The sequence below is a fragment of the Sturnus vulgaris genome, chromosome 1 (genome assembly GCF_052056855.1).
Source record: "Sturnus vulgaris isolate bStuVul1 chromosome 1, bStuVul1.hap1, whole genome shotgun sequence".
Lineage (NCBI taxonomy): Eukaryota > Metazoa > Chordata > Aves > Passeriformes > Sturnidae > Sturnus > Sturnus vulgaris.
This window is the reverse complement of record NC_142243.1, coordinates 118,523,292-118,541,304: the sequence shown is the minus strand read 5'-3', so window position 1 is coordinate 118,541,304 and position 18,013 is coordinate 118,523,292. Positions and strand designations below refer to the sequence as shown.

At 41.8% G+C, this 18,013-nt stretch overlaps 1 protein-coding gene across 1 annotated transcript; it reads left to right on the top strand.

The window, feature by feature from the left end:
- The first annotated feature begins 1,154 nt into the window (after positions 1 to 1,154).
- On the top strand, positions 1,155 to 5,860 carry PENK (proenkephalin). The gene is made up of 3 exons (XM_014873001.2): positions 1,155 to 1,410; positions 1,905 to 2,046; positions 4,875 to 5,860. The coding sequence occupies exons 2-3, from the start codon at positions 1,909 to 1,911 to the stop codon at positions 5,541 to 5,543; spliced, it is 807 nt and encodes a 268-aa protein (XP_014728487.1). The 5' UTR covers positions 1,155 to 1,410; positions 1,905 to 1,908; the 3' UTR covers positions 5,544 to 5,860.
- The last annotated feature ends 12,153 nt before the right edge of the window (positions 5,861 to 18,013 follow it).

The window sequence follows — 18,013 nt, the reverse complement described above, 5'->3', positions numbered from 1 at the left end:
CCATCACTCATGCACAGAAATTATGAACTCCAACCATAGCAAATACAGAGCAGAACATTCACATGACATCTTAGGACAGACTGATGAAGAGCACAGCTTGTTCACTTCGGCAAAATGAGGACTAAAGAGAATAATCCCACCCCAGAGACACAGCAGGATGAGGGGAAAATGCTCTTTTAACTGAAGAACAATGCTGGAAGAAAATCAATTTAATATATACCAGCTAGAAATAATTAGGAGCTGGAAGCAGAAGTTGGCATCTGACAGTCAAAGAAATGCAGCTGAGCATGGCTGGGGCAGAGCACTCTACAAACAAGAGGTGTCGGGGATCAGTGTCATTGCTTTATGTCCGTTCCCCAAGATGTCAGTCAGAGCACAACAGTGAACAGCCCTGGCTGCTATGCTTGAGAACCTTGTAGAAGTGCTTGGAGGTTTGCCTCTCTCTGGTTCGTTCCTATTTGTGTTTTCCTGGGCACCAAAATTGTGACAACGATGCAAATCTACCCGTACTTGTGAGTTCCAGTAGTTCCAAATTAGAACCCTTGGTCTAATAAAATCTGCTTCCCTCAAATTTTACACCCTGTTTTACACCCGAGGCTCAGGGAGGGAGGCAGAAGACGTGCAGCAAGAACTCAGCACCAGCAGCTTGGGGGTTTGGCGGAGCAGCAGAGAGGGGGGAAACAAAGAAGGAAAAATGAATTAAAAACAAACAAACAAAGAAAAAGAGCCAACCAAACAACAAACCAACAAAAAGCAAGCCCATACCAAAAAATTCCCAAACCCAGTCCCACTCTCTGCGTTGTGCGAGGCTCTTTCGGGAGCCGGCGCCCGCTGTCCCGAGGAGTGGGGTTACCTCCGGGGGCTGCCGCCAGCCTCGGGGCGCCTTTCCCCGTCCCTCACGCCCACCCCCGCATGACTCACTCGCTGTCTCATTCCCCGCCCGCCCCCGGTGAAAACTTCCCCGCTAACTTTCGCGGGGCCGATTCCCCGCTCCCCTCTCCGCGATGGCAGGGGCACACACACGCCCTCATCCCGAGCCCCGCTGGAGTCACGGGCGGCGGGGCGGTGGTGCCGGGGGGGATGTCGTAGTCGCCGCGTCAGCGGGAGCCCGACGGCGATTGGGGGAGGCCGCCTTCTCCCCGCGGTCACGAATTATAAAGTGCCGCCGCCGCCGCCCGCACACGCTCCGCAGCGGCGCGCCCGGCCCCGGCAGCGGGCTCGGCTCCGCGCCCCCCGAGCCGCCCTCGCTGCAGCTGCCAGCGGGCCCCGGCTGTGCCCGCCTCCCCCGGGGCTCCTCCGCAGGCTGCTCGGTCTCGCTATAAATAATAGTGGCTCCGACGCCAAGGCTTCAGCAAGGAGCAGCTTCTTCCTCGGCAACTCCCGGGAGCCCCGAGGGCAGCGTGTGTGTCTGTGAGTGAGCGAGTGAGCTGCTCTGCCCGCGGTCGGGACCGAGGGACGGCCGGGGTGGCTCTGCCGGGGCTGGTGCCCGGCGTCGGGGGGATTGCTTGGGGCATCCCGGTGGGAAACCCTTCCCGGCACGGGCTGGGATCCCGTCCGTGCCGCTCCGCGGTGAGTCTCTTCCTCCCCCTGTGGTGCCGGCTTTTGCAGGCAGGAAGGGATAAAGTGTTTGGGCACGAACACTTTCACCAAACGGGATCTTTGGGGCGCTTCATCCTCCTGGTCCGTTCCTGCTCCGAAGGCAGCTCAGTTGCCTCGCAGCTGCCTGCTTAGTTAAAACTCCCGCTTACCTCGCTAGCGCGATCACCCCGGCTCTAAAAAGCGTGGGTTTAGCGGAGTTGGTTGGAATCTTTCACTCCGGCTTTTCCTTCTCCGGGGCTGGGGGAGGCCGTGCCGGGGATGGGAGCGGGAGGAGGCGGCTGCCGGCTGACCTGTCCTTCTTGCAGCTCCATGGCGCTGCTCCTGAGACTCGGCTGCTCGCTGCTGGCCCTCAGCACCTGCCTGCTCCCGAGGGCAAGGGCGGAATGCGGCCGGGACTGCGCCGCCTGCGCCTACCGCCTGGGACCCCACGCCGGCATCCATCCCCTGGTAAGGGCACGGCCCGGAGCCGCCCCAGCGCCCCGCGATCCCCGCGGCCGGGCTGCTCCCCCGCTAGCTGTGAAGGGAGGGAAGGGGGAGCGGGGACAAGCAGCGAAATAATAATAAAAAAAAAAACTAGTGGGGGAAGTGACCGGGATGGCTTGGAAGACCCTTTTTCTGAAGTGGGGAGAGAGGGAGAAGCGGGTTTGGGAGCGCTGGGCAGAGGGCGAGGAGCGAGCGGAGAGCGCTAATACAAACCCGGAGCGCTCCGAGGAGCCCTCAAAGCCCGCCCGTCCCTCCCGCTGCCCGACGGCGAGCGGCGGCCTTCGGGCACAGGGACAAGCGACACGGCACGGAGAGCAGCCCCGCGGGCAGCGAGGAAAAGGCCGAAGGAAAACGTGAGGAAGGGAAATCCGACCGGAGAGGGCATCTCTGCAGGGGAAGGACGGGTGGCTGCTAGGTATTCCAGCACCGACAGGGCTAGGGGAAGCCGAGCAGAACGGGAGGGAGGGTCTCGACCCTTGTCCGCTGGTTCCATGGTAAGATGAGCTCTCTCCGGGCAGGATGGCCGTCGAGCTGAAGAGATCTGCCTGAAACCTCACTTTCAAAAAGTGGGTTTAAAGCCTATTTGAGCAGCAGTACCTTCGCTGCTTCTCCTCTCGGCGCGGTGCTGCACAGCGCTAGGGATATGCCTGTGAAAGATATTGGCTTCCAAAACAAATAGTGCTTAATCCAGAATGAGGGAGACTGGGGTTGGGGGTTATCAGTAAACTTTATGACATTGAAATTATTTAAAAGAATAGTCACAGAGGCAACTGAACTTGAAATTTAAAGATTGGGATCAGTGAAAGTCTGAGATCTCTCAGCCGCTCCTGAAGAAGGTGAGAACTCTGGCTGCCAAGTACTTTGCCAGTGGCATCGATTGTTCCTGACCTCAAACACACACACACTGAAGCATCATGCTCTCAGCACATCTAAATGATCTTAAAAGTTTTGTTCCTATCATGTCATTGGTTACTTGCGAGCATGCAAAAGGAAGGACTTTGCTCTCTAGCCTTTCACGTAATTAGGAACCACTGAGTACTTCTACTTACTCCAAAAGCTCAAGAACTCCTAACCATAGCAGGCTCGGAAGGGCAATATTGTTTGGACAGCTGGCAAAATAATTCCCTCTACTTCTTTTCTCTTTTCTTTTCCCTTTGCTTACATTAGCTTTCGATCAAACTTTAGCTTTGATGTCAACTAAGGTAAAAAAGTGGTAGTTTGCCCTTATGGAGGGAGGGCTTTTCAGAGTATATGTTCTGCAGGTCTATATTGACAGTATCTCTTGTGCACATTCAGTAATCATTAAAAAAAGAATCAAAGTCCTAATCTGTAACAATGTTGATTATCTAAATAGGTAAAGGAGCAATGTAGCATACCTTGTATTTGTTAAACATGTATGAACAATTCTTGGAAACTATCATAACATAATAACTGAATTTATCACCAGGCTTTTCACACTGTACCTGGTTACTCACACTTACAGAGTACATTCATCTGACAATAGAAGGTTATTAAAACTAACTGAGAAAGGGGAGAGACCTATTCTTGCTTTGATTTAGAGCACTTCCAAAGTCAGACTGAAGCTGAAATCTTATTCTCTTTACAGCATGACTATAATATATAGTAATAAGCATGTAGTGTCAGTTAATTGTTGTGTTGCAAAATATACACAAACCCCTTTAATTTTCTTGTGATCATACAAAAGAAATCATATTTAAATTTCTCAGACTAAAGTGAGGCTCAAGAGACAGGTTGTGCAGTGGACAATGAGCTATCAGAGAGAGCTGTGCTGGAGTTGAATTTCACACTTTAAAGTGTGTTAGGATCCTCAGAACACATCATCTATAATCAGAATGAGTGTTTCTCTTATTGAAAATATTGATATTTTTTCTTTATCTGTTGTGGGCAAGAAGAAAAAACACTGAAATGACCTTATTTTACAACTGAAGAGGTAAATTCCCCTGACAGAGATAATAGTAGCTAATATCTGTGTTATTATCATCACAAGACAGGCTATGAGATATGCATAAGGTACTGAAAGCTTTTTTTATGTCGTAGCCTGAAAATTTTTCAGTACAGTCAGAAACAGCACAGCTTAGGATATTTTTCCCTCTCTTTGATGGTCACTACTTTCCAGGTAGAAAAAAATGGAACTTTGATCCTTCCCTAAGAGAGCCTGTATTTCTGCATTTCTATTGGTACACGTTGGAATGACCTGTTCCACAAAGAGAAACTAATGGCAACACACAGCCTTTAAAGCTATGCAATGTATTGAAGATACTGAACAGTACAGTGCAGCTGATTTCTTTGCAATGACCATGCTGTGTAACTTCTTTTCTAAAACTTGTGAATGATACTTTTAATTATGAAGACTGAATACTCTTTTACACTTGTGTTATGAAGCAAACCACAATTGGTTTTTAGCTTCCCAGTAGTAAATTAAAAAAATAAATCATAACTCACACAAGTGTAAGAGAGATGCAGGAACTGTACTTGTGGCTTCCTTTGAAACAGAAACATAGGGGCAACCTTGACATAGAGGACCCACAATTCATATTATCTGGTAGTCTGTCTCCTAGAGTGGGAGACTACCTTGTCCTTCAGAGAGGGATATGAATAACTACAAAACAGACAGGTACCAAATCATCTGTTCCCAAAGAGCATTTCTTCCAAGCCACTCACAAAGAAAGGCTGGCTCATGCTCTTTTATAAGCAAGTAAATCTAAGATAAGGTTGTAGCGAGGTGATAGTTACTATCAAATCCTTCTCAGTAAACCACATCAATTTTTCAGGCTTGTACACTAGAATGTGAAGGAAAACTGCCTTCTGCCAAGGCTTGGGAGACCTGCAAGGAGCTCTTGCAGCTGACAAAGCTGGATCTTTCTGAGGATGGCAACATTGCTCCGGGAGACAAGAAAGAGCTGGATGAGAACCACTTGCTTGCGAAGAAGTACGGAGGCTTCATGAAAAGATATGGGGGGTTCATGAAGAAAATGGATGAGCTCTATCGGGCAGAACCAGAGGATGAAGCTAATGGAGGAGGAGAAGTCCTGGCTAAGAGGTATGGAGGGTTTATGAAGAAAGACTCAGATGATGATGCCCTGGCCAACTCCTCTGATCTGCTGAAGGAGCTTCTAGGAACAGGGGATAACCCTGAAGCGGCGCACTATCGAGACATAAATGAAAACGACGGCGATGTCAGCAAAAGATATGGAGGCTTCATGAGAAGCATAAAGCGCAGCCCTGAATTGGAAGATGAGGCCAAGGAGCTGCAAAAGAGATACGGTGGCTTCATGAGAAGAGTGGGCAGGCCGGAGTGGTGGCTGGATTACCAGAAACGATATGGTGGGTTTCTTAAGCGCTTTGCCGATTCCATTCTCCCTTCAGAAGAAGATGGGGAAACTTATTCCAAAGAAGTCCCAGAGATGGAGAAGAGATATGGTGGTTTTATGAGATTTTAATACCGTTCCCTTTGTCCCTTTTGTCCTAAATGAGAAAGACTGCCTTATTTGTCATAACTTATTGTAACGTGTTGCTTGTACTGTACAGTTTTTTACTGTCCTTAGTTAATGATGCAAACTGCAATTTGTTGTTTCAGGTTCCGTGTTCTTTCAAGTCAAATAACTAATTTCTGGTTTAGTCAAGTTTCAGTCTGTATCGTAATTTCCATGCTAGATCTATTTTGATTACTGTATTCGTTTTCTTTAAAGAGGAACTACATCTACAGTAGAGTTGCTTAACTGTACATACAATAAATTCTTCATCCTAACTGCAAAAATTCTGAAGTGCTATTTCTCCTCTCTGTCATTTAATCAAATATCATCTCAATTTTTCCTTAAGCCATCAGAGCAATACCAAGTAGTTTTTCCATAACTACAGAATTTGTACTGCACACACCACAGTTGAAACATATTTCGGTCTTTAGTTTTCTGTTTCTTAGAACACTAGAATAATTCTAATCAGTTAACAGAATAAATATTTAAAGCCTAAATTTATAATTCATAGTTTTCAACAGTTGACATTAAAAAAGAAAAATTACAAGTGTGTTTGACTTTAAGCACTAAAATAATTTCTCCAGAGTACAACACAGTGATATGTTTGATTAGTTACATCTTTTATATACATGCAGGATAGGATTGTACACTTAGCCTTAAAATAATAAGCACTAATTTAAAAAGCGGTAAGATGGTTTGTGCAAAATAAACATGACCCAAAACTGCATAAAAAATACCTGATTTTGCAGGGCACCCGACAAATGTTATAAATCACTTTGGCACAACTGAAATATAGGAAACTGCTGGTCAGACTTCTCTGTTTCAAACAAAGGCAGTATAAATAAAGCTGAGAACAAACAGTAAAGCCAACACTAACGCTGTAGATCCTTTGCAATTTACACAGGTGATGCTTATATCAAAGGTCATATCTCATCCCAACTCCTTCCATAATTCTGACTGTCTCCCTCTATCCCTAATCTGTGAGTAGTTTTCCCCCACCTACTACTACTAGTTACTGGTCACTTCTCACCTAAATTAAAGTGATGAAAATTGCCTTGACCATGGCACTGCCTAAAACCTTCTGTGACTCTGCAATCAGTATCTGTATTTCAGTTTTGCACAGTACTACCTATTTACATAAAGGGAAAAAATTCTGACTTTAATTTAAAGGCAAGGGGATTGTCTAGGTGCTCATGACTTGTAAAAATTAAGATGTGTTTCAAAACGCACTTGAAGGCTTCATGACATACAGTTAGTTATGATGATTTTAGACTTGGCCCTTAGAGAATGGTACAGGTGGTCTGAAGTGGTTAATATCCTGCTTGTTAAAGTGTAAGGCATTCCTTTTCCTTCAGGAAAAAAAAAACAGGGCACCTATTTTCCTGCTGTACAGAACTGATATGAATTTTTAAATCCAGAAAATATAGGTGCCTGGAGAAGCTCCATGGCCTCTTCAGGATTCAGTTGTGTTCCCTATCACCTTTCTATAGAGCTCTTCAAGTGTCCACCAGCCACAGGAAAAGTCTTCTCATTCTTTCCTCCATTGCACCTGCCCATAGTGGCTGGAGAACAACACATCACCTGAGTGGTTTCATCCACAAGAACCTTGGGTTGTGCACACTAGGGCTGTTCTGGAGCACAAACCCACATATGGGATGCAGCCATCAGCAACAGGTTTGCTTTAAACATACACTCCAGGAAGAACTAAAATGACATCCTTCGTATTTCATGTCAACATTTAGTCACTTCTTTTCCCTAAAAAGTTACCTGTAATTTAGCCAAGGAGGGACCCTTGCTGGCTTTCAAACTAAAACCAGCATTGGTGTACCTGATGATGCAGTTTACCAGTTATTTTTACACATCCTTCACAGTTAACAAAAACTCAGAAATTTAACAAGGAATAAACACCCCAGATCTCAAGAGATCTGGTATGTATATTGAGGAATGAAGAGTTTTGACCAACCAAACCTTTAAATTTATATCAGTATGACACCTTTGCCACCATCTTTGTTTCCTTTTGAGCCCTAAAATCAAGAGCCAAACAAGGTTAGGTGATAAAATGTGGTTATGATTTTAATGAAGGTCCCTCCAGGTGCGCAACACCCCAAAATACACACCAAAAATGCACCAAGGATACACACATGATATAGGGCACGTAGAGTTTTATGAGTTTAGAAAATTAGCATAATTGACAAGAGTCCCCAGCTAGAAACAAGTGATGAAGTAATTCCCCCCTCTTGTTTCAACCCCTTCTGAAGCCCACCTTCTTTGCTAGTTGTTTATAGGAAAGTGTCTTGGGCACGTGTCTTGACTTGATTCCCATAAGAAGTGGGATTAGAACAGGCCCTCAGGAATTTGTTTGTCTAATAGGAAAAGTACTGAAGTTAGGTAACTGTATAACTATATAATAGCAGTCTACAGAGCTATGAATATATATGAACAATATGCAAAAGGAAAAATCATTTTGGCATCATCTCCTTGGCATACTCTTGCAAAAGCTGGCAGCTCATGGCTTGGACAGGTGAACTCTTCACTGAGTTAAGAACTGTCTGGTTGGCCAGACCCAGAGAGTGGTGGTGCTGCATCCAGTCATTAGTGGTGTCCCCCAGGGATCAGTGCTGGGGCCTGTCCTGTTTAATATCTTCATTGATGATCTGAAGGAGGGGATTGAATCAGCAAATTCATGGATGACACTGAGTTGGGTGCAAGTGTCAATCTGTTGGAGGGTAGGAAGGCTCTGCAGAGGGACCTGGACAGGCTGGATTGATGGGCAGAATCCAACAATATATGAGGTTTAACAACTCCAAGTGCCAAGTCTTGCACTTTGGCCACAACAACCCCTGCATTGCTATAGGCGGGGGACAGAGTGGCTGGACAGCAGCCTGGCAGAAAAGGTCCTGAAGGCTCTGGTTGACAGCTTCTGAACGTGAGCCAGCAGTGTGCCCTGGTGGCCAAGAAGGTATACAGCATCCTGGCCTGTATCAGGAATAGTGTGGCCAGCAGGAGCAGGGCAGTGATTGTCCCTCTGTCCTTGGCACTGGTGAGGTCACACCTCGAGTCCTGTGTCCAGTTCTGAGCCTCTCGGTTCAGGAAGGACTTTGAGGTGCTGGAGTGTGTCCAGAGAAATGCAACGAAGCTGGTGAAGGGTCCAGGGTACAAGTCTGGTGAGCATCAGAGGGAGCTGGGGTGGTTTAGTCTGAAGAAAATGAGTCTCAGGAGAAACTTTATTGCTCTCTCTAACTCTCTGAAAGGAGGCTGTAGCCAGGTGGGGTACAGCCTCTTCTCCAAGGCAGCCAGCAACAGGACACAAGAATATAATCTTAAGGTTCACCAGGGACCAGGGAAGGCTTAGGTTGGATATTAGGAAGAATTTCTTTACAGAAAGGGTGATTAGACATTGGAATGTGCTGCCCAGGAAGGTGAGGGAGTCACCCTCCCCGGAGGTGTTTAAGGAAAGACTAAATGTGGCACTCTGTGCCGTGGTCTAGCTGAACATGGTGGTGTTGGGTCACAGGTTGGATTCAATGATCTCAGAGGTCTTTTCCAACCTGATTGATTCTGTGATTCTGTGAATTCATATAGAAAAACAAAAGCACTTAGTACAAACATTTAGCTGGGACATATGCATGCAACCCAAAACTGGAGTGAAGCCATCCAAACTGGAGTTAGTCCCTTCCAGGGCTGAACAGGGAGGAGGCAATGTACATGGAAGGGAGATGTGACTTTGACTCTAGGAATGAAATAGTAAAACTGAATAGTCCCCATTCCTTCCATTATAAATGAAAATATCTCCAGGCACACGCTTTCTTGCTTTAATAATTACAATTTTAAAGATGTGAAATTACAATAAGATCTAATTTTTTCTGTTGATGTGGAATTTCTTATTTTATGCCATCATTCAGGCACTCTTTAACTCTAAAGTGTTCCAACATTTCCAGTAATTAACATTTCAGATTAAATCTGCTCAAAATCTGCCAGTGAATCAATCAAGGTTTCCTGAATCACAAATCAAAAATAAGTTTAAGATAGGATCTACTGAGCTGGGAAATGAAAAAAGGCATCTCTGTCTCTGTCCAGGTTCTGAAAGGCTCCACTAATTTTCCTCTTACAATACATTCCTAGAACTATCAGTTCATCAGAAGATTATTGAAATAGCTGAATTGCTTTATATAAATAAAACCAGAAAGGAGGAAAGCCTGATGTCTAGAAAGAAGATTAATTGCGAGAGTATTCTGAAGAAAGAAATGTCATTCTGAGACCAAAACCAGGATTCTACATTTCCTTTTTCTGGCTTTTATCATTGTTCCAGAATAGAATCATTGGTCTGAATATCAAGTATTAAAAAAAAAAAAAATTAATATGAACAATGTATGCTGGAAGGGCCCAAACCAGTCAAAGAGATTAATGCCTCTTCATTAGGAACAAAAGGGGAAAAAAGATAGTCTAATTTAGGTTAGACAAGGATGAGTTGGGCTTTTTAATAGGAACTAATTACAGGAAGGAACAACAAAAAAAATTATTTCCTGAACTAAATGGAGTTCACATACAGGAGAGAGACAGAAGCTGAATACACTGATTTCTGAATACCAAACTACTTGTAGCTGAAGCTCTGCCTGAAAACCTAATCTTAAATCTTTGGATAATGAGCAAAGGCCATAAATCTATTTCCACATTTCGGCTGAACTTGGTATATTCTGTGAGCTGAAATATGCAAAGCATAACTTTGAATTTCCTGTTTGTTTATTTCTGGGAAATTAAAATATAGTATGATATATAATAAATATAAATAACTACAATGTTATTACAATCATTATTTTGTAATTATTTCTAAATATTTACGATAATTTACTTTATAATTGCTTATAACTATATCATAAATACAAGTAAATATAACATCTAATGTTGTTAGCTGTTTCAGATAATGTTTCCCAAGATAGAATCTTTAGAACAGAAACATGTTCTAATTTAATATACTGAAATAAGTATTATTATACTGTGTTCAACAGAGAGTCTAAATATGCACTGGTTCTTTTTAATTCTGAAAGGAACTTAATTAAGAAGAACCTAAATTTTCAGTTTATGGTCTATAAGAGTCTCTCTGTCATTAAGAGTGGTTTTGGAGGCCTACATATAAGGCAAAGTGACAAATTCATGGCACAGCCCTGTAATTTATGTATACATCTCAGTGCCTCAGAAAGTTTTCCTTTTGGCTTTCTTCCTCAAGCACTACAGTGATCAGCTGGACACAATAAACAAAATTCCTCTTTATACCAACAAGACCATGATAGAACTTTCAAATTAAAAGGCAAATGAGTGGTAAAGTTTTCTGACTCTGTTTTGCTGTGAGAATTAAGAGATTCCTGGAACAGGTTAGCTGGCCCTGAAACCTGTGACACCCCAAGGAGCATGCTGTATTTCTGGTCTTTTAAAGCTGTAAAGAGAGATCTTAAAAATCATTCAGAGAACAGTGTAACCACTGCCCTATCAGAGTCATAAGGAACAGTGTGACTACTTCCCTGTCAGAGTCATAATGCTTCTATCCTTCTCTTCAGTTCCCAACAAGATCAGAGATTCAAGAATCACCCATGAGACTCCTCTACATGACTAAACTTTGCAGTCGGGTCTCTTTCTCCAACAGCAGACACTTTGGCAGTGTGCAGACTTCGTCTCTTCCACTCCCTTTGAAACCCTACTACCTCTTGCAGAAATCCCTTTGTCAGCCTGCACTCACAGCCTTGGATTTAATTTCACCACCCACCACACTAAGGTTTGCTTTCTGACTCAAACCATAAAAGACTCCTTTAATTGGTGAGTGACTGAGACCTTCGGTTCCAACTGCTAGCTGTGGAAGTTAGGTGGCCGTTCTTATATTTTTGCTTTTAGCATTTTGATCATGACTCTTTGCTCCCTGCAGTATTAAAAATAGTTCTATATGTCAACAGGAATACACTGGCTATATCAAACCTGTATCATACCTGCATTTCATTCTATCATAGCTATACCACAGTTACAGCATTACACTGTTCCATCCACCTGAGAAGGATAGGGAGCTATGGGCATAGCTGTAAGCAAGGAACAGGGCAGCAAAGCCAGCTGTAAATCATTAATCCAAGCATTCAATTACTAATCCCATCAGCCTCATTTAAAGCATTTAAACTGACAGTTGCATATCCAATTAACTGTTGCTATAGAAAATGAAAATGCTTAGAGGTATTTGACAGACAAATCTTTACTGGCCCAGCAGGGATTTAGACTGAATTTGTTTAATTAGATTGTGACTTTACCTAAATTGATCATTTACAGTTTCCTTGCTGAAACCATGGAATGAAATCTCTCAAGGTTAAATAGTTGTCACAAAATCACTCTGCTAAAAGATTAGTTAAAAGCTCTGCGCTGTGTTGCTTCCTCAGGGAGAAGGATGGCATTTCCTTGTGCACAGATCACAAGTGCTAAACGTTTTCATAGTTATCCATGTCTGTCAGGACATACATGACCTTTGCCTCTTGCCTCTCTGGCATTACTCTGTTTCTCAACACAGTCTGCCCCAGTCCACATGACTGCTTACAAGAGACCCTGTATTTCCCTACTTTTTAAATGTTTGTGCTGTTTGAATGAATGCACTGACTTGCACTCCAATTGCAGTGAGATCTGTGTGCCTTCATCTGGTCTGAGCTCATCACAATTCCAATCCATATAAAATTACAGGACACCAAATTAGGAAAACCACTCCTACAGTCCTATGAGAATCTGCATCTTAACTTTTAGACTTAGTGCCCCGCAAAACATTCTAAAGAACTTATTTAGGCAATGCTTTTTTCCTTGAGGAGGAGGCAATGGCAGCAATAGCACAAATGATAGGCAATTTTCTGTCATAAAAGTAGTTGAAGCAGACAAGCCACATAAGCCCCTCTTAGTACATACAAACCAGAGTTTTTCAATCATGACCTGCACTATAAATGGATTTACAGTGAAACTTTCACATTTCTCTACACTTTGATCTCTGCAAATAACTAGCTGACAAGGGCTGAAATTTCAAGTGCACCACATTTCTCTATCTAGAAAAATATTACGTGGAAGTATACCTTTTTATTTTAATTTTTGTTAATACAGCGTGGCTGTCATGCTATGACAGCAATTGACACAGTTAATGTGACAAAGTCATTCTCAGAACATGATTAACTGATTGCCCATCAACCAGAAGAAAAGCTGTCAGCTTCCATCTGAACAGACGCAGTGGAAATTAATCAAAGCAAAGCACTTCTATGGGAGTTGTTGCATGCTTAAACTTTGCTAACCAAGCTGTTGATCAGCAGATTGAACACAGGGGATGTGTTTCACACCCAGGTATCCATCATACTGAATTTCTCTGTAGTAACTGTGACAAAAAATATGAAACAAGGTTCTCAGGCTAGATGAGGTTCAGAAGTGGTATCTTCTCCCTGTGGATTCTTCAGAGATCCTTTAGACTCCAGGAGTTTCACCATCACTACATAAAATCTTGAATGAATCTGTTGCCAGTATCATCACCATTCAGAGCATGTAGTGCCTGCAAATTCCTTTTAAACTCACGAACCTCACTGTCCCAGCACCAAACCTGGCAGGCCCTCGAAAGGCTAAGGTCACTGGTGAAGATGACCAAAATGGTGACAGCATGACAACAAATCTGCTCTACATTCTTTGTGTGAATGTGAATACCATCGTCATTCAGTTTCTCAGTATCTTAATGAGAAGAGAAATTAAATTACTAAATGACCTTAACCTGAGGCAAAATAAATAGGCATAGCAGTGATAAAGATAAATTCTTAGAGGAAATCCTTTTCCGAATAATATCCCACACTACTGAAGACATCCCCTCCAGTTCTTGCACTGCTTTGAGGTGTTTTTGTGGTTTGCTGGCACTGTTAGGGTACTCCATCTCTTCTGGTCTCCTGGTTGCACTTCTTCCTGGGATAATTATTCTCTAGTTAGTGATTTTCAGACTATTTGATTATTCAAGTTCAGCAGGTGCATGAAGTCACACCTTGAAGAAGCTTCAGCTATTATGAAACAGCAGTTTGCCAGCCTAAATGCCCAGACATCCATCAGCGCATCCCCATCCCCTTTGTCTTCTACTCTGTATTGTTGTAGTTCAAAGTGTCTAATCCAACCCAGTCTCTGATCTCAGAAAGTGATCTCAGAAAAGGGATACTTCCTGAGCAGGAATACCATCTTTCCTTCCCCTTACTATCAGTCTCCTCATCACTGCTATTACTGCCCCATCACTATTAGGCTCCACAGCTGCACAGTGACAGTGAATATTGTTTAGTCAGGCTAAAAGAGATCAGTTAGCCCATTTTTTTCAGTCCTCAGTACTACCATCACTTAAATAAGAACTCATTTTTTTCAGTATACAAGAAAAAATGTGAATTATTAATGAGTACATTCAAGTGCCATTATACCTACATGTAAATAAACAACCTATCCTAGTAAAATAATGTGAATGCTTGTCATTCAACATGAAAAGAGTTAATGAGGGTTATTCCAGCCTTTCAATTAATTGGGAGGAAGGGAATACCATTTGACAGGAAGAACTGGTCAGGCTACACACAAAATAACTTTGTATGTCTGACTAACTTAAAGAAGACATCACTCTCTTCCGTGGTTTCCTTTGGGGAATATATTTCACTACAGGAAACAAAGCCAGTTTTCTACACATGACAGAAAACGTTATCCTTTTGTCCTCTATTAATTTACCTAAAATTGTCCCCAAGACACTTGTTTTTTCCCTTGTGAAGAGCACAGATAACATCAGCTTTTTCCCAAATGTTTCACATTTCTAGGGATGTGGAGCTCTGCAGCTTATATTCTTAAGTGTCTTTGGACACAATAATGACAGGCTCTGTGCTCTACGCCCTCTTCCTAGGGAATGTAGCATCAGCTGTGTGTTTTCACTGGAATGAAGCAGCAGACAAGCACTGGTGCCCTGCAGCTGGTGGCCCCACACCAGATATGACTGTAATCTCACACCACACCTGGATACTGCCAGGTCACAAACCAGGAGCTCCAAGCACTCCAAGCACCTTCTCAGTCACAGGGTGGAGCTGCCCTTTGACTAACATGGTAATTACCAACTGGCAGAGCATTAAGCATCTGCAGGGTTAGATGTGGCTGCAGACAAGCAACATGTTTGAAGATGGATGTGGCATGCACAGGCCTGCAGAGGGATCCCTGCACATCTCCACAGCTCTGGGGCTGCAGAGTCTCTCTAGGCTCACTGCAGGATGGCTTAAAATCATTAGCTATGGATTTTCTTTACAGTACTGAAAGTTTTTCTTGCATGCCTATTAGCAAAAACTCTCCCATAACTGCAGTAGCCTATAGTTATCCTCTGGATCATGCCTCAGCAGTATTACAACAGCTATCTCATATAGCAGTTACTAATTTTTAGTTCAGTGGAGGTTAAATTAGTTTGACTGACTGTGTGATTAAGTATATTGAACCAATTAAAAGAAAAAAAAAAACTACCATAGGAAAGGAGGTCTTCTGTGCTCCCTACTATTCTTCATAAAGAAAGCAATTCATGCTTTGATTCAGGACACAAGATCCAAGTTTTGTGAGCTGGAACTCATTTTCTTCTTCATTTATAGAGTGTACAGTCACTTCCTGCATATCTCTGATCAACTTCATCTTGAGGTAGGATGACAGGTTCACTGCAGAGCGAATGCTTAGTGGATGCTCCATTGTAGTCCTGAGTTTTGGTCCAAGCTGTTAGAAAGAATATGCACAGATCCGAGGGATACATTAAATTTGTGCTGAGGAAACATAAAAAACATTAAAAATTTAAAATGTTCCATTTAATAAATCATTTAACCAAAAAGCACCTGTTTTAAAAATCTTTGCCCTAAAAAAAAATCTCAGTTTTCTGAAAATAAAGCATAAACAAAACTAAAAAAAAAAAAAAAAAATAAAAAGAACCTTTGCTATAAAACATTTAATTCTTAAAAATAACACCCCATTAAAAAATGACCCACATCTACAGCTTTAAAAAGGCTGTAGAGTTAAAAAAAAATGTCACAATTGGAAGTCCAAGCAGATACAAATCATAAAAATAAAACCACAAAAAACTGTTTTCTTCCTTCTTATGAAAAAATCCCTACAGCTTCAACAAAAAAAAGTTCTCTCTCCAAAAATAAACTAAAAAAAACTAAGCTAAAAACTAATTATTATATGTTTGTTTTGTTATTATAAAATTTTTTTAAGTAGTCTAAAAAATCTTATTCTAAATTTATTTTTTCCCTTTGTTTGTAATACATTTCTTTTTTATACCCTCTTAAGTTTTAAGCCTGCCTTACCTTTAGTCCTAGTTGTCTCACAACAAAAAATAAATATATTTAATTTAACAAATCAAAACTAAAACATTATTTAGTGAGTTAGACAAAAAAAAATTAAATCAAAACATTTTTTAAAAAATTAAATTAAACCAAAACACACAGGAAACAATTGGAGCTTTACCTGCTGTTCTGAAAGTTAAAATTATTAAAAGTGGAGAATTAAGGTTGTCACATACACTGTGCAGTAAGGGATTCCCACTTGTCATCTTGTGTTCAATACTGGATTACTTTTAAAAGTCAATGTCATTACTTAATTCACTATCACTCTATGTGCTTCTTTCTGGTTCTTTAAAAACATGGACATTTTGTCTTTATAATATCAATTCACTAACTTCAACAAATGCTAGTGACCTACAGAGAGGTTCTTTTTCAACCAGTCTTTACCAGTGCTAAACAGTTCACCTTTTGAGGAATTATGTATATTTGGGGGTTATTTTGGTCCTCCAAATATATGAATGCAAATTACCACATGATTTAAACAATTTGAAACAAATTATTAGCACTGATATGACATGAAACCATTTTGAATGTCAAATAAAATTCTTCCACAAATTCAGCAGAGGCCTAAAGGATTGTTAGACCCTGCAGAAATTTGTTTTGTCAGAAAATGTTAGAATATCACTCGTCTGTATTTATCAAAGAATTTGTTTCTCACATCTGTTTGCAGCGTATGAATGGCTTGCATTAAATCCTAAAAAGACAAACCCAAGTCATTCATTATCAATAAGACAACTACTTATCAAGCACTTTAATAAAGTAATCCTATACTACTAAATCCATATTTTTCTTTTTGGGAGTAGATTTTTAAGTTTTACATGCTGGTAATACATTAATGACTTATTAATATATTGATAAATACTTAATAACTATTTATTAAAAGCTGTGGGATATAATGATTACCGGTAATTAATCACATATATTTAAAACACCTATTGCACCTCAGCAGTGAAGATACTTTTCAATACCATTCATCTGAGTGCCTTGCAAGTAAGCATCTTCACAATTTTAGTAATGAAAAGTATTAGTTAATGTATAATCCACCAGAAATATTCAAAAGGTCCAGCTGGCTTGAGGACAAGAGTAATTCTCTACCCTAATCTTTGCTACCAATCAAAAGGCCCATAAAATGAATTATGCTTACAATTACTATGCATGGCCATTAGCAGTTGTTACAAATTCATGCATCAAACAAACATATACTCACTGAAACACTGGTAACTTTATCACCTTGACAATTACAAATATGCCAGAGGATTTACAGCATGAGAAAACCTCAGCCAAATCCCTCACTACAGGGATAGATTTCAGCATATGTGTTTGATTGATTCTTATGCACATAGAAAAAGGATACTGAATTATTTCAATAGACTTGCTTGATAGACTTGATAGGCTTAATTTGACATGCCTCTGTGCAGGTTTTGGCTGGAGAAGTTTTCTTCACAATGGTTGATTTGGGTGTCATGTTTGGATTTTTGTGCTGAACACAGGGTTGATAATGATGGTTTTGTTGGTGCTGAGCAGGACTTACACAGAGCCAAGGTCTTCTCTGCTTCTCCTGCTGCCATGAGGGTATGGGAGCACATGGTAGGAGACAGAGTCAGGACAGGTCACCCCAACTGACCAAGGAGATATTCCAGATCATATGGCATCATGCCCAGACAATCTGGGAGGAAGAAGGAGGAGGAGGAGAGCCTTTGGAGTGATGGTGTTTGTTTTCCCAAATAACCATTACACATGATGGGGCCCTGCTCTCCTGGAGATGGCTGAATATCTGCCTGCCCATGGGAAACAGTGAATTAATTCCTTGTTTTACTTTGCTTGTGTGCACAGCTTTTGCTTTCTGCATTAAACTGTCTTTATCTCACGAGTTTTCCAGTTTTTGCACTCCCAGTTCTCTCCCTGATCCCACTGGTGGGGAGTGAGCAAACAGCTGCATGAGGCTTCGTTGATGTCTGTGGTAAAACCTCAACAGTCTCTCATGACGTCTCTTAATTTCTCATAACATGGAGTATATACAAAGTGTACAGAGGTGAATAGACACACTGGTGAACTGTCGTTTTTAGACAT